General features: G+C 36.9%; 2 protein-coding genes and 1 non-coding gene across 14 annotated transcripts in view; all 3 read left to right on the forward strand.

The window, feature by feature from the left end:
• Positions 1-16,945, forward strand: part of RNF38 (ring finger protein 38) — a 153,474-nt gene that overhangs the window by 120,790 nt on the left and 15,739 nt on the right. For all 12 annotated transcript variants that reach the window (XM_066256759.1, XM_066256761.1, XM_066256762.1 and 9 more), the window contains 4 exons: positions 8,168-8,381; positions 12,036-12,203; positions 13,577-13,747; positions 16,689-16,850. In XM_066256759.1, the coding sequence (XP_066112856.1) occupies positions 8,168-8,381; positions 12,036-12,203; positions 13,577-13,747; positions 16,689-16,850 (715 nt within the window). The remainder of the gene's footprint in view (positions 1-8,167; positions 8,382-12,035; positions 12,204-13,576; positions 13,748-16,688; positions 16,851-16,945) is intronic.
• GNE (glucosamine (UDP-N-acetyl)-2-epimerase/N-acetylmannosamine kinase) overlaps positions 1-16,945 on the forward strand; it is a 153,758-nt gene that overhangs the window by 19,214 nt on the left and 117,599 nt on the right. The gene's annotated exons all lie outside the window — the stretch shown is intronic.
• Positions 9,906-10,049, forward strand: LOC136327486 (small nucleolar RNA SNORA4). The gene has a single exon (XR_010729689.1). It is a non-coding gene; the product is annotated as a small nucleolar RNA SNORA4 (small nucleolar RNA).

Raw genomic sequence — 16,945 nt, forward strand, 5'->3', positions numbered from 1 at the left:
CCCAATTACATGAGAATGTTTAAGTAAAATAATAATATGTCAAACAGGTAAAATATTTTATAGCTGTTAAATAAGTGTGAGTGAATACAGCCTGAGCACCAGCTGTAATCTTTTCCTATTTTATGGTAAAATATGTTGTATATTCAGAAGAACGTGTAAAACAGGTACACACTTAAAATAATCACACACAGTATACACAATGCCTATACACAACTGCCCAGGGACCAGGTTGACCAGCACTGTAAAAGTGGGCAGTTTTTATAAAAAGGTTCGCCATCACGGACTTAGGTTATAATAGGATATTGTTAATATCTCAAAAAGACCCCTTCTTCCTTCCTATGATTTGTCACCTTCCCTTGTTAATACTTTGTAATACCTATGAATGTATTCTAAAATAATATAATTTAGGTTTTTTATTGTTTTATTTTCATTTAAATGTATTTTTTGACTTTGTTTAATAAACATTATGTTTTCTTTTCTTTTTTTGTATTTTTGTATTTTTCTGAAGTGAGAAGCAGGGAGGCAGAGAGACAGACTCCTGCATGTGCCTGACTGGGATCCACCTGGCATGCCAACCAGGGGGCGATGCTCCATTGCAACTGGAGCCATTCTAGCACCTGAGGCAAAGGCCATGGAGCCATCCTCAGCGCCCTGGCCAACTTTGTTCCCATGGAGCCTTGGCTGCCGGAAAGGAAGAGAGAGAGAGAGAGAGAGAGAGAGAGAGAGAGAGAGAAAGAAAGGAAGGAAAGGGGCAGGGGTAGAGAAGCAGATCGGCACCTCTCCTGTGTGTCCTGGCCAGGAATCAAACCCAGAACTTCCGCACGCCAAGGCAATGCTCTACCGCTGAGCCAACTAGCCAGGGCTACATTATGTTTTCAATGTGTGTAGCAGTAGTTCATTTATTTTTACTGTGATAAAAGTCTTTTCTATTAATGTATCATAATTTAGGTATCCATCTATTATTGGATAATGATTATGCCCAGTTTCTTAATATTAGAAAGAGTGCTATTAGGAACCTTTATGTACACATCTCTTGGTGTACATGAGCAAATATTTTATTATGATATAAGCCTAGGAGTACAGCCAGACTGGTGGTGGCGCAGTGGGTAGAGCATCAACCTTGGACACTGAAGTCCCAGGTTTGAAACCCTGAGGTCACCAGCTTGAGCACAAGGTCACTGGCTTGAGTGTGAGATCGTGGACATGATCCTATGGTCACTGGCTTGAGCCCACGGTCGCTGGCTTCAGTCAAGGGGTCACTGGCTCAGCTAGAGCACCCTTCCCGCCCCATCAAGGCATGTATGACAAGCAGCCAGTGAACAACTAAGTGATGCAACTACAAGTTGATACTTCTCAAATCTCCCCCCCACACACACACACATTCACTCATGCAGGGGGTGAAAAAAAAAGCCTAGGAGTACACTTGTTAGGTTACAGGATATGCTCTGGACTAGAATGGGAGTGCCAGAAATACCTGTGTGCATGATAGTAGTAACTAGCTATGGGTTCCCAAATTGAAGAGAAGTATTATGCTCTGCATTCATGGTAACACAAAGGCCAGGTTGGGGAAGCATTTACCTAGAGTACTAGCTACCAGTAGGCCTGTATTCTGCCTTGCAGTGTGTTGTCTCCTCACTCCATTCTCCCTTTAATACGTTCTTGTAGGCTAGCTATAAGCTTAACTGCAAGACACTCTTCCAGAAGCAGGCTCTGCAAACAGATACAGTATTTAACAACAGTCTAGCCTTATTTTAAATACAAAGATGAGCACACAAAAAGCAAATCACCAAACCTTTGAGGAAAACCAGCAGTTTGAAAGAAGGGCACTAAATTCAGTAAAACAAAGAACTTGAAGAAACAGAGCGAACAGAGTAGTCTTAAGTGTAACATGAAAAAGGTGCAAGAGGAGATTGATGATAAAATTCAACTTGGTTGGTAAAATTAAAAAATCACTATGTGGGCAAAAATAAGTGTTTTCATTTCTGGAAAATCAAGTGGAAGAATGTTCCCAGAATGTAGTGTAAAAAGGCAAAATGGAAAATGTGGGAAAATGTTTATATAGACATGGAGCCATCACTTCATATGTCCAGTATTTTTAGACGGAGACAATAAGAAGAAAGAATTTTAAAAATAATAATACAACTCAGCTTCCAGAATTGAAGGAAGACTACACGTTGAGCCAAGATATTGGTGAAATTTCAGAACGTACATCAACTTTGAGTTCGACTAGCTGGTTATCATTTAAGTATAAAGCCAAAATATAAAAGCATTTCAAACAGAGACAAAATTGACCAGTAAGGTCCTCCCTGAAAGAATTAGTAAATGTTGTAGTCTGTGCAGAAAGCAGAAGAATAAATGCAAGAAGTAAGATTTAAAAAGAGAAATACAGAAAAGTGCTGACCATGAGATGGGGCAGAGCAGAGAAAAATAGTGCATTTTCATTTTTTCCCCTTACTAATACTGAGTAAATCTAGATGTTTTTTAAAAAGTGGAAGGAACAATGTGTTTAAAATTTTAATGATAAATCACTAGAATAATAGAACTAGAGTGTATAACTTTCACACAATGAAACAAATAAACAACATACATAGAAAATGCAATCCACCTGAACAGGTGGTGGCATAATGGATAGAGCATTGGACTGGGACACAGAGGACCCAGGTTCGAAACCCCGAGGTTGCTGGCTTGAGCAAGGGGTCACTCGTTTTGCTGTAGCACCCCGGTCTAAGCATACATGAGAAAGCAATCAATGAACAACTAAGGAGCTGCAATGAAGAATTGATGCTTCTCATCTCTCTCACTTCCTGTCTGTCCCTATCTGTTCCTCTCTCTGTTTCTCTCTCTGTCACAAAATGAAAATGCAATCCAACAAAAGATGGGAGGGTACAGCTTTGCACTGTTTACAAGTGATATACCTAAAACAAAATGACAAAATAAGTATCCATCACCAGTGTAAAGTCAACTGAAAGAATATTTGTCCACCTTTTATCACTATTTCTTTTTTTCTAATAATTCTTTCTAAATGTTCTAACACAAAGACATTCATAACATTTAATGAGAAGCAAGTCAGGAAAGATAGGGACCAAAATCGTAAAGATACTTACATGTCAGCACATGTACTTGGATTCATTCATTCATGCATGCATGCATTCATTTAGAGAGAGACAGGAACATAAAGCTGCTCCTGTAAGTTCCCTGTCTAGAGAATCGAACCTGCAACCTTTGAGCTTCAACCAACCCAGCTATCCAGCCAGAGCTCTTTTTATTCTTTTTTTTTTCAGAGACAGAGAATGGAAGAGGGGGGGGGGGGAATGGAAGGAAGGCATTCATTTGTTGTACCACCCAGTGGCACATTCATTGGTTGCTTTTTCTGTGTGCCCTGACCGGGTTTCGAACCTGCAATGTTGTTTCAGGACATTGCTCTTAACTGATGAGCTAAAGGGCTTGAATCTTAATTTGTGTTTGGTTTGAGAGCTACTGAAATTATTTTTGAGTAGGGAAGTGAGAGGAAGTTATAACAACTGAATAAAACAGTTTTTAAAGGTGCCCTTAACAGTTTGTGAGTTGATTGAGTCTTTTTTCAGGAGTAGAGCAATGTGAGCATATATATTGTTTGATTTGAAGGTTTTACATCTTAACATCAAAGATTCAAAATTGATGATACATCATTTTTTTCTGTTGTTGTTTATTTTTCTGAAGTTAGAAGCGGGGAAGCAGACAGACTCCTGCATGCACCCAACCAGGATCCACCCGGCATGCCCACCAGGGAGCAATGCTCTGCCCATCTGGGACATTGCTCTGTGCGGCTGGAGCCATTCTAGCATCTGAGGCGGAGGCCATGGAGCCATCCTCAGCGCCCGGGCCAATGTTGCTCCAGTGGAGCCTTGGCTGAAGGAGGGGAAGAGAGAGAGAGAGAGGAAGGAGAGGAGGAAGGGTGGAAAAGCAGATGGGCGCTTCTCCTGTGTGCCCTGACCAGGAATCGAACCTGGGACTTCCATATGCCGGGCCGATGCTCTCCCACTGAGTAAAGACTTTTTAAAGACTTTATTTATTCAATAGAGAAAGGAGAGAGAGAGAGAAAGTAGAGAGAGAAGTGGAGAGGAGCAGGAAGTGTCAATTCCCGTATGTGCCTTGACCAGGCAAGCCCAGGGTTTCAAACCGGTGATCGCTGCAGTCCTGGTTGATGCTTTATCCACTGTGCCACCACAGGTCAAGCCTACAACATAGTTTAATTGGCAACTTTTTCCTTTTTTTTAGTGATACATAAAACAGTCCTTTAAAATATTTTTACAAAGGAAGTGCCTGTCTAACTATATGGAATGCTTGCTGCTGGATTTATGAATTACTTAATTAAAGCCAATTAGATCTTCAAGTGAATTAAAATAAAATATTCATACAGATATAAAGATATGTTATATGTAAATACATGAGTTGGTGTGCACAGATAAAATTTCTTGTTGTATGCTTTTAAAGAAACTAGAAACAGTTACATGACTCCCATGTAGTAGTGAGCACACCTGGCTTCAAAATATCAGCCACTTTGCAAATAAAGGTTCCAAGGCTCTTTGGAGAACTGGTTAATTCCAAAACTGATGTATGGAAAATATAAGATAAACCGCAGCATATTAAGGTGCCAGATATTAAGGAAGTGCTTAAAAGGATGGGGACTTATTGAAAGGGCTCAGGAGCCAAACTGAAAATGCTCCCATTGGACAAAGTTGAAATAATTTGAACAAAATAAAACAATAGTGTGTATTATAACCAAAAGAATAAATATCCTTGAGCATACACTAATTATAAATGAGTAGACAAATGGGAGAGAAGCAACAGCTCTTCCTTTTAGAATTTCAGTTAATACATTTAGGTGAAATGAGGGGAATAGAAAAATCACTATTAGACTATAATGATTGCTGATGATTCGTTCATGCATGCTAAATTTATTGGCAAACTTTCAGTAGAAGGAGATTAGTAATTACAAAGGGAAAAATGGTTTTGTAGTAGGGGTGTTGGCAGTCAAGTGGCCAGTGATACATAAGTATGTTCTACTGATGTGTATTGATGTGCTGTGCTCCTTGCTCTGATGCAGTGAAAGGCCATATCACCTCTGTTTCCTGTCTAGTAATGCAAAACCTCATACAGATCATGAGAAAACATCAGACAAACCCTGGCTGAGGGACATTCTGAAGAGTAAATGTTTATGCGTTAGAGCTTTCAAGGTCAGGGAAGACTGAGTAAATGTCATGGACATGACAACTGTAATTCATTAATGAGATCCTGCCTTGGATTTTGAGAATGAGGGGCCATTCTTGGAAAAACAGTCTCAGTACATCCTGTTGTTTAATTGACAATGTGATACTGAGGTTTATTTCTTAATTTTGGTAATTTTTCTATGCTAATGGAAGATATTAGCATGAAGGAAAGCTGGTTGAAATGTTTGCAAAAACTATGCTAAAATGATCTCAGAATAAAATGTTTTAAAAGTGAGTTTAAGTTCAATGTCATCTTAAATTCATTGAAGTACAATATGTAGGTTTTGTAGGAAAAATGCAAAAAGATATATGCTAAAAATAAAGATGAAAGAAGCAATTAATGGATCAAAAATGGAGGATAGGCCTGACCTGTGGTGGCGCAGTGGATAAAGCGTTGACCTGGAAATGCTGAGGTCGCTGGTTCGAAACTCTGGGCTTGCCTGGTCAAGGCACATATGGGAGTTGATGCTTACAGCTCCTCCCCCCTTCTCTCTCTCTGTCTCTCTCTTGTCTCTCTCTCCTCTCTAAAAATGAATAATAATAATAAAAATAAATAAGAAATCTCTCAAACCAATCAGAACTTAAAAAAAAAAAAAAAAAAAGAATGGAGGATAGTATCAGGAGCACTACTGAGGAGTAATGTCCCAAAGGAGTGTTCCTTGTCCTCTTGAAGATTGAGCAGTTGGGAGTGAGAAGAAACATATTTTGAGGTGCAAAGTGGGACAACTGAGAGAAAGGTAACCTGACCTGAGTAAAGGTTGCTGAGTTGTCTATGTGCAGCTGTGTCTAGAAAAGGACTCTTTGGCCTCTTTTACCAATATGAACTACATTTTAATGAGGCCTGCTGCTTTTTCTAATTTATTGGTGTTAAGCCATGGAAAAAGCAGTGGAGATGAATTGTGGAATCGTGGCAGAGTAGAAAATGGAAGTACTCAAAATAACTTGTCAAATTTATGTTCAACTATGTAAATAACTAGTGCATGGATAGTAAAAGTGGTCTTCAGTGACTAGATTTTAACTAAAAAGTCAATGTTAATCAAATACTTATGCTGAAACTATCTCTCAATCATTTCCATTCTCAGCTTTTACTCAGTTACTATTTGCAGTTGTCAACAAATGTTCTTTAGTTATTTTATGTATTTTCTACTCATTTTTAAAAATCGTCATTTTGGGCATATAGGAACTATGTCTTTCTGTATGTTGTATCCAAATAGACAAACATAAGTTCCCACTAGACATATGTGCTGGCAAGATATATGCAGATTAAATTTTGTAATATAATATTTGTAAAATAAAGGGAGGACAAATAATAGGTTAAACCATGAAATTACTGATATTTAACTATTTGTCTTTAAAAAGTAATTTTATACAATTTTTAAAAAGGGGGTATTGATTTCTAAATACTTTCAGTGCTGAATACCAATTTTGTTTTTGCTTTTGTTTTCTATTCATTTAGTGAGAGGAAGGGAGGCAGAGATAGACTCCTGCATGCCCTTTGACCAGGATCTACCCAGCAAGCCCACCAGGGGATGATGCTCTACCTATCTGAGGCTTGCTTTGTTGCTCATTAACCAAGCTCTTTGTTAACTGAGCTCTTCTTAGAGCCTGAGGCAGGGCCATAGAGCCATCCTCTGTGCCTGGGGCCAACTTGTTCCAATGGAGCCACACTGCAGGAGGGAGAGATAAAGAGAGAGAAGCAAGAGGGGGAGGATGGAGAAACAGATGGGCACTTCTGTGTGCCTTGATCTGGAATTGAACCTGGGACATCCACATGCTGAGCTGATGCTCTACCACTGAGCCCATGGGCCAGAGCCTCTTGTTATTTTTTGAAAATATATACACTGTATATATCTGTGTGTAATATAAGTAGTAAGCTGATGATTGCCAGAGGGGAAGGGAGTAGTATGAAGGGCAAGAAAGGTGAAGGAGAATAAGAAATACAAATGTCCACTTTAAGAATGAGCAAATAAGCCCTGGTGGGTTAGCGAAGTGGATAGAGCATCAGCCGGGCATGTGGACAGGACATCCTGGATTTAATCCCCGGTCAGGGCACACATGAGAAACAACCATCTGCTTCTCTTCCCCTCTCTCTTCCCCTTCTCTCCCTCTTCCTCTCTCACAGCCAAAGGCTAAGTTGGTTCAGGCATTGACCACGGGTGCTTAGAATAGCTTGTGTGATTCGAACTTTGGCCCCAGATAGGTTGCCAGGTAGATCATGGTCAGGGTGCATGTGGGAGTCTATTTCCCCTCCTCTCACTTAAAAAAAATCAAGTCACAGAGATATGATGTACGGCAATAGGGACTATAGTCAACAGTATTATTACTTGACCAGGCAGTGGCACAGTGGATAGAGTGTTAGACCTGGGACACAGAAGACCCAGGGTCGCTGGCTTGAGCCCAAAGGTCACTGGCTTTTAGCCCAAGGTCACTGGCTTTAGCAAGAGGTCTGTGGCTCAGCTAGAGTCTCCCGGTCAAGGCACATATGAGAAAGCAATCAATGAGCAACTAAGGTGCCAAATTGAGTGAAGAATTGATGCTTCTCATTTCTCTCCCTGTCTGTCCCTATCTGTCCCTCTCTCTGTATCTATTTCTGTCTCTATCACAAAAAGAGTATTATGATTGCCTTATACATTGTCAGATGGTTACTGGACTATAGTAATCACTTCTATAGGTGTTTAAATGTTGAACTGTTGTGTACCTGAAACGAATACAGATAATCCTGTATATTAACTATATTTTAATTTAAAAACATTCTACCTAAATTTGTAAGTTTTTATAGCTGATTAGAAACTACAGCAATTTAATATTCAGCTTACCTTAGCATAAATTACTGATGAATTGTAAAGAGAGGCAACGCAGAATGCTGATGCATTACAACAGTAAACATAATGACCTTTTCTACATTTGATGTGTTACAGTCCTCCTGTCAGACGCCAGAGAGGAAGAAGGGATCGTCTGTCTAGACATAATTCCATTAGTCAAGATGAAAATTATCACCATCTCCCTTATGCACAGCAGCAAGCAATAGAGGAACCTAGAGCCTTCCACCCTCCGAATGTATCGCCCCGTCTGTTACACCCTGCTGCTCATCCACCCCAGCAGAATGCAGTAATGGTTGACATACATGATCAGGTATAGTAACAAAATGTCCAAGAAATAAAGATGCTAAAAGTTGGTGGCAGTTTATTGAGGTTGTTTTAGTTATAAATTTCTTTTAGTTTTACCTAAAAGGAAATACTTTTTACCTAATATGAAGCAATACATCATTTTTCATAAGGATTAAAATATAAATTTTATACAGCTTTCTTAGAATAAAGGTGACCTTTAAAAACTAGGATCAAAGTTAAGAAAACTTGTAATGACTTTGTGTAGTAGTTGGTTCGAAATGACTGAGAGAGGATTAATAGGATATACCACTTGTTCAGCTGGTGGTTTAAATACATATCCCTATTTCCCCCTTCCAGTTCTGGAGTAATTTAGTAGGCAAGACAGCTGGGTGCATCATTTCCATAGGTCTCCAAAGAAATAACAGGTACAAGGCTTAGTTTCTTCTGGGAACTGAAAGGGACTACCTGTGGAGGCGGTCTTGCCAGTCTTCAAAGCCTGAGGGTGAAGACCAAATTGCATGATTTTCTTTCTGTGGACGTTCTGAAGCCAAGAGAGACACAAGTCTAAATGTGTTGATCTAAAGTTGCTGAATTTAAAGATAACGAAAAAAATCTTGGCAAGTTTATAGACAGGAGTATTACAAAGGAAGTAGACTAACCTCCAATTTTTTATCTAATGCAGTCGTTGATAAAAGCAATGAAAATACCTTATATTGACAACTGAAAGAAAATACGATCTCTCCAAAATCTCTCTCCCTCTCCCTTTCTCTCTCACATACCATTTTTCTGTCAGTCATGTTCTCTTTTTTTCCTTAAATTTTTTTTTTTAATTTTTAAGTGAGAAGCGGGGAGGCAGAGAGACAGACTCCCACATGCACCCCCAACCAGGATCCACCTGGAAAGCCCCCTATGGAGTGATGTTCTGCCCATCTGGGGCTGTTATACAGCAACCGTATTATTTTAGTACCTGAGATGAGACCATGGAGCCATCCTCAGTGTCCAGGGCCAGCTTGCTCCAACCAAGCCATGGCTGTAGGAAGGGAAGAGAGAGATAGAAGTGAAAGCGGGAGGGGTGGAGAAGCAGTTGGTTGCTTCTGTGTGCCCTGACCGGGAATCGAACCCACAACATCCACACGCCAGGCTGACAGTCTACCACTGAGTTTTCCCTTTACATTTATGAAACACCTTATAAAACTGATCACATCATAATTTCTAAAAAGAAAAGATTTTCCAGATCACATTCTATATGGTCATAATCTGAAAAATTATAAATCATAAGTTTAAAAAATTGATTTAAAAACAATGACACAGATTTGAGGCAAGATTATAAGTAAAATTAAAAATCTTCATGGCAGAATTAGTGGGACACTCTTAAAACTATTCTCTGAGAAAATTTTTTTTTAAATTTAATAATCTGTGAGAAAATTTTATAAACTTATTTTTTAAATTGAAAAATTTAAATTTCAACTAATTGCTTGAGTAATTAGGAGAAAATAGAGTAAACAGAAAGGAATTGGAAAGAATAAGTTACCAGGAAAAACAATGAAAATTAATATATGGGAAATCTATTTTTAAGAGTAGTTTAAAGAAAAACCGATCCTCCAACTTGAGCTATTTGGGAGAATAAAGACCACACTCCACAGTGAGCTATATCACTAAACATATAGTTCACTACTATTTTGTGGCCTACATTACATTAGGGAAAAGAAAAAGAAAAGAAAAACCGATCCTGGTGCTTTGAAAAATTGGTGTAAAAGTGGCATACCTCCTGTGAGCATGGTTAAAGAGAAAAGGACAAATGTAAAGAAGAGTGGGTGTGATTAAAGAATTTTCTTAAGTTGTAAAACAAAATAACCCTTTTCATAAGGAGGTGTTGGAAGAATTAAGAGTTAATCCATTTTCAGCACTTCCAACTAGTACAAGTGGTAAGTGCTTAAGTATATTATTATATTTCATTATTAGCTATTATAATGAAATTTTATATATAGTATAATCCAGTGGGGGTGGGACTTAAAGGAAGTTCAAAAATTGACCCAAGAATAATAGGGAAAGTGGAATTACTGGTGGAAATAAAAGTTTGAAGGCTAATTAGAGATTACCATTAAAAAGGCATAAAATGACCAGATAGATGGCTTCCCAGCTGTTTTTTCTAACCTTCAAGGAACACTCATTTTAATAGTATTCAAATAATTTCAGGCTTTTTTTCCCCCTTAAAACAATTTTTGTAATAATTTTATGAAGCTAGCGTAATTTTAATACTAAAGCAAATAAAGATAGTTTTTGGGGGGCCCAAAACTAGAAAATACCCTCAAATACATAGGAAGAATTTCTCAATGGATGTTTAGGAAATACAAGCTAGCAATGTAGCAAAAGAATAACCTATGACCAAATAGGAAATACAAGCTAGCAATGTAGCAAAAGAATAACCTATGACCAAATAAGATTTATTCCCAAGTAAGAGAGTTTAACATGAAAGTATTCGTATTACATCAACAAATAATAGAAGGAAAACCATATACAATTATGTCAAATAATTATATAATTATCAAAAAATACTGAAGTCAGTTAAAATTTAAATACAATAAATAAAACTTAACAGCAAGTAACCTTCCTAATTGGTGAGAGAGGTATCAGCAACTGCCGAGATACTTTACTCAATCTATTTTAATGTTATGTTGGAAGTTCTACCAAATGAACATGATAATGTAGTAATAGATATAAAATATTAAAAGAAATAATTGTTTTTCACCTAGTATATCTACCTTTTGTGGAGGTGCTAGGGAAAAGGCCCTATTAGTGTTAGGATTGTATTTCATCTAGCCTTTTGCAAAAGTTTAAAATACATTTATCCTTTTACCCAGTAATACCTCTAAAATAAGTGAAGTTAGTAATATGTAAGGTTATATGTTCAACAATATTTTTTATAATTGTATTTGTATTGGCAGAAGATTGGAAACAATTTGAATGTTCATTAGTGTAGAAATGATAGGACTATGTTTAGTGATTTTAATTGAAATATCTGGCTAGTATCAAAAAGAAGGATTGCCTTCAGGTCACTTGAAGAGATATTTGTAATATTAATTGGAAAATAAGGTGCAGGGTAATATCTCGTTTCTATTAAGAAACAAAAACAAACATAGCTTATGGGTAATCATATTTGTATGTGTTTATATGCTCATGGATAAAAATGTGGAAGGATGTGTTTGAACATTGTTTGTCTTGGGATACACATAGGATGAGAATAAGACTGACCAAAAGAAAAGGATGTTATTTAACTTTTAAAATATTATTCTTTATTGTTTCACTAGTTATAATTAAACTTTTTTTTCCTGTTGAATGTGGCAAAGTATTAGATGATGCAAACTGTCATTTTCCCAAGCTTTTGCTTTAGAAAAATTTTCAGCAGATGAGAAGAGTTAATATAGCAATTCATTATTTTCCTGGATTTATCTTTTAGGAGGAAGAGTTTAGTCCTAGTTCTGTGAGCGTCATACACTACTCTTTAAACAGTTTTTCTATCCAATGACAAAGAATAGTTTAGTTGAAACTGTTGGAGAAGTACATTGTGAAAATCTGTGTACCTGAGGAGAATCAATAAATGGCCATATTTTGATTTTTAATAGTTGATGTTTTATCCAAATCGCTAAAATTCTAACATTTTATTTTTCTTTCCTAATAGCTCCATCAGGGCACTGTCCCTGTTTCTTACACAGTAACAACAGTGGCACCACATGGGATTCCACTCTGCACAGGCCAGCACATCCCTGCATGCAGTACACAGCAGGTCCCAGGATGCTCTGTGGTTTTCAGTGGACAACACCTCCCTGTCTGTAGTGTGCCTCCTCCAGTAAGTCCATGCATTCCCTCCTTAGAATGGCTAAGTGTGTTATGTAAGCAAACAGAATTGAAGAGACTGCCTTCTGTTGCTATTCAATTCCAACTAAAAAAGGCTGTTTTATTGCAGTGGCAATTTCAGTAGCTTCCATTTTTTGTTAAATTTTTATTTCTTGATTTTAGGGAGAATAAGAAAAAGAGGGGGGGAAAACATCAGTTTTTTGTTTCACTTTATGCATTCATTGGTTGATTCTTGCATGTGTCCTGACCAGGCTTTGAAGCTGCAACACTGGTGTACTAGGACTGCGCTCTAACCAAATGAGCTATCCAGCCAGGGCTCAATAGCTTCCTTATGATAACAGTTTAATAAAATTAGCTTTAAAATTTGATATGTTTTTCATTAAACTGTACATATTTGAATATTCTGAAGGTCAAAGCATACTCTCTCATATGTCAGTTTAGTTTATAATTAAATTTTAATTTAGATTGGCCATGGGGTATTAACATAGGATATTGGATTAATTAATAAAAAAGTCTAGTTATTGATTAGTGCTAATGACCTCAGCACTTACTGGGTTTTAATAGGTACTATAAGTGCATGATCTATTTATTTCTCATTATATGAATGAAGCCTTTGATGAAAATGTTATCCCCCACTTTTCTAGATGATGAAATGAAAATTACTGCTGATCTAATGTCATAAAGACAGAATGAAAGAACAGGAATTCACAGCCACTTTCTGCCTCTTAAACTTCAGCTTTATCTTTTAATCTACCAACCTCCATCCCCAGCCTACTTATTTCACAAATGAGGTTTTTAAATCCAAAGGATTAAATGACTTGTCTAAAGTCAATAATGTTTTCAAAATAAGGCACTTTTGCTAAATCTGTTAATAAAATTCTGACATCTTTGTTTGAATGTGAGATTAAAACAAACACACACATAGAAATACCAACCCAATGTAACAGATTAATTTACCCAAGCTTGGTTCTCAGCGTACTAGATTATGGGACCAGTGTGCTAAATCAGCAGGGAATATATGGAGAGAACATAAATCACTTAGTTGTGAATTGGGCTTCTATAAATACAAAAATCGTAGAAGTAAAAAACTTCTACTTTCCTCCCATTCCATAGGTGTTAAAAAGGCTAAAGTAAAAGGTGTTTTGACTGATGTGTAAGAACTATAGAAAATACAGAATAATTACTAGTTTTACCAGTATTTTATTAGTAGATGCCAATGTACACTAGTATTTTACTATTACTATAGGTTATTAAAATAATTTGGTTTGATTTTGGGGAGATGTGGCAATGACATTTCAGTTTCACTATATGGTTTTTTAAATTATATATGCTGATGCTTTTAACAAAAAATAATTTCTCTTACAGATGCTGCAAGCATGTTCAGTTCAGCACTTACCAGTACCATATGCTGCGTTCCCCCCTCTTATTTCTAGTGATCCATTTCTCTTACATCCCCCTCACCTTTCTCCCCATCATCCTCCTCATTTGCCACCACCAGGCCAGTTTGTCCCTTTCCAAACACAGCAATCACGATCGGTAGGTATTAGATACTTTTACTCTTATGTCTTTAACTTTCACGGAATGTTTAGACGTAAAAGGCGGATTAATTTAGTAGATATAAGTGTTACCATTTAAAAACTATAACTTGGGCATTCTTTTGGTTCTTCAAAAATTAAAGAATCCATAGATCTACAAATTTACCTAGAATTATCTTGGTTTCTTAAATTTTTCTTGTTATTTTATGTCTCTTGTCTGATTTGTTTATTCTTTTATGTCTCTAGTCCTTCAGGAAGTAATGAAGTTAAATTTTCTGGTTTTTTCTTTTATGTATTTCTAAAATGGAAAACAAAAATACTATAAAATTGTTTATACTTGTTAGAATAATATTTATATTGATTTAGGCAGCTAAAATAACCCTCTGAGCCTCTTAAATAATTATGTATTTAATTTTTTTTTGAAGGCCTTGTTTTCTACTATGTTCTCACAAAAAAGTAGACGAGATAGTTTGTTAACCTAATTAATTTTGTCCTGGGACTGGAATATGGCTAAAAGGCACATGATTTTAGGGGGCTGGATGGAGGTAAGGACTGTGTAAGTGGAAGGAAGGCCACAGGAAAGAGGCCCACTTTTTTGAACAGGCCATGTTGAACATCTGAACCATCATCAGGTATTAAAAGAGAATAGGCATGAGAACATAAGGAAATGATTGGAGTGGAAGATTTCAACCCTGTTAAAGGAACTTGACAGTTTATTCTGGCAGAGCCTAACCATCCTTTACTAAAGGTTTATGTACCATGCTGCGTCACAGGCAGGGGTGAACATACATGGCTGCTCTCCTGAACTATAGAAGCCAATTAAGACAGGAGTTTAGCTCATCCAAAAAGTTAAAACTATGTCTATAAGAAAATCTTTTCTTAGAATTGGTACAGGATTCATGCTAGGATGTTCCTTAGCTTCCAATGCCTGGGAAATCAGAGTTAAAACAAAATTTGACCATCCACCTTATATCTGAATTCAGAATTATTTAAAAGGTCCAGTTACATAGCCAAATCAGAACTCAGGTTCACTGTGTTGTCATAGTGTCAACACTTGTGATTTCTCTCAAGCATACATAAGTTTCAAAATTAAAATGTCATTAATTACTTATATTTGAATACTGTGTTTTCTAACTGTGGGAAGAAGTCAGACTAACATTTAAGAATAAGTTGAAAAAAAAAGAATAAGTTGAAATCATCAACACAAAATCTACACAAATGTTTGTAGCAGCATTATTTTTAGTAGCCAAAAAATAGAAACAGTACAAGTGTCTATCAACTGATGAATGAATAAACAAAGCATGCTGTATCTATACAAGTGATTATTCAACCATAAAAAGCAGTGAAGTATTGATGTACAAACTACAAGATGGATAACCTTGAAAACATTGTGCTAGAAAAAAGAGCCACAGTATTATGTAATTCTGTATATATGGAATATCCAGAACAGGCAAATCTACATAAACAGAAGTAAGTTAGTTGTTGTTCATGGCTGGGGGAGGACTATGGGGAAATTGGTAGTGAAATGACTACTAACAGACATGGGATTTTGGGGGGAAGAGGGATGAGAAATGTTCTGGAATTAGTGATGAATATACAGAAATGAATTGTACCCCTTACTTAGGGTGAATTTTATACTATATGAAAAAATCCCACATGCTATATGCTACTTATACATTGTCTCAGTGTTTACAGCACACCTTTGAAATAGGCTATAAACATGTCAGTTCTATAGAAGACAATTTTGAGGTTTAGATTAAGTACCATATTTCCCAATGTATAAGATGATCCCACGTATAAAATGCACCTTAATTTTGGGGCCCGAAATTTGGGGGGGAAAGATGTTACATAAAGTTACTGAAATCAATTTTTATTCATCATAAAATTCCTACAACTCTTCATCACTGTCAAAACTCCCATTCATTAGCTTGTCCTCATCTATGTCTGATGACAAATCACTGTTCAACGCTGAGCACAAAAACAAGCGCAAAAAAGGGAGAAATGCAAGTAAAAAACCCCCTAACCACTGTATAAGATGCACCTAGTTTTTACACCCCAAATTTTTTGAAAAGAGTGTGTCTTATATATAAGGAAATATGGTAATTTGCGTAAAAAGTCACATGGCTGATTAGTGACAGCACAAAGAATCTGTCTAATAACACATCCCATAAGCTTTCTACTACAATGTAATGCCTACTGTATCTCATCCCATTTAACCCTGGTTCTAATTTATAAATAAATATACACCATGTTTAACTTCATGTTAAGGGTTAAATGTCTGAAAATCCTGTCAGTAAGTCAGTGTTGGCTTACTACATGAGTTTTTGCCTGCTCATCTTTTCCTTCTCTCATCTTGAGAAGGTTCAAACAGTAAAAGAAATGTATCCTTTAGTCACGCAGGGGTCCCCAAACTTTTTACACAGGGGGCCAGTTCACTGTCCCTCAGACCGTTGGAGGGCCGGACTATAAAAAAAACTATGAACAAATCCCTATGCACACTGCACATATCTTATTTTAAAATAAAAAAACAAAATGGGAACAAATACAATATTTAAAATAAAGAACAAGTAAATTTAAATCAACAAACTGACCAGTATTTTCAATGGGAACTATGCTCCTCTCACTGACCACCAATGAAAGAGGTGCCCCTTCCAGAAGTGCAGCGGGGGCCGGATAAATGGCCTCGGGGCCTCATGCGGCCTGCGGGCTGTAGTTTGGGGACCCCTGCTTTAGTGGATAGTGGAAATGTTCAATAACATATTTCAGAGACTTTCTTACTGAAATTCAGTAAAGGTAGGAAGATTTTACTGTGTCTATATATGTCCACATGTATAAATTGAAGTTGATATGAATATCAAGAAATGCATGACCTTAAAAATATAGTATTTGTGCACTGGAAGTACATTAGTTTGCTTTTTTCTGCCCACCCCGACACCCCCCAGCCTCTGCAAAGGATAGAAAATGAAGTGGAACTCTTAGGAGAACATCTTCCAGTAGGAGGTTTTACTTACCCTCCATCGGCCCATCCCCCAGCGCTACCTCCATCAGCTCCTTTGCAGTTCTTAACACATGATCCATTGCATCAAGAGGTGTCCTTTGGAGTAGTAAGTTTTCATTCATTATTATTAACTTATTATTTGGTTTGATACCTTGTTTTGAGTTCTATTTCATTGTATTCCGCATGTTTAGAATTTTAAAT

The sequence above is a fragment of the Saccopteryx bilineata genome, chromosome 2 (assembly GCF_036850765.1).
Source record: "Saccopteryx bilineata isolate mSacBil1 chromosome 2, mSacBil1_pri_phased_curated, whole genome shotgun sequence".
Classification (NCBI taxonomy): Eukaryota; Metazoa; Chordata; class Mammalia; order Chiroptera; family Emballonuridae; genus Saccopteryx; species Saccopteryx bilineata.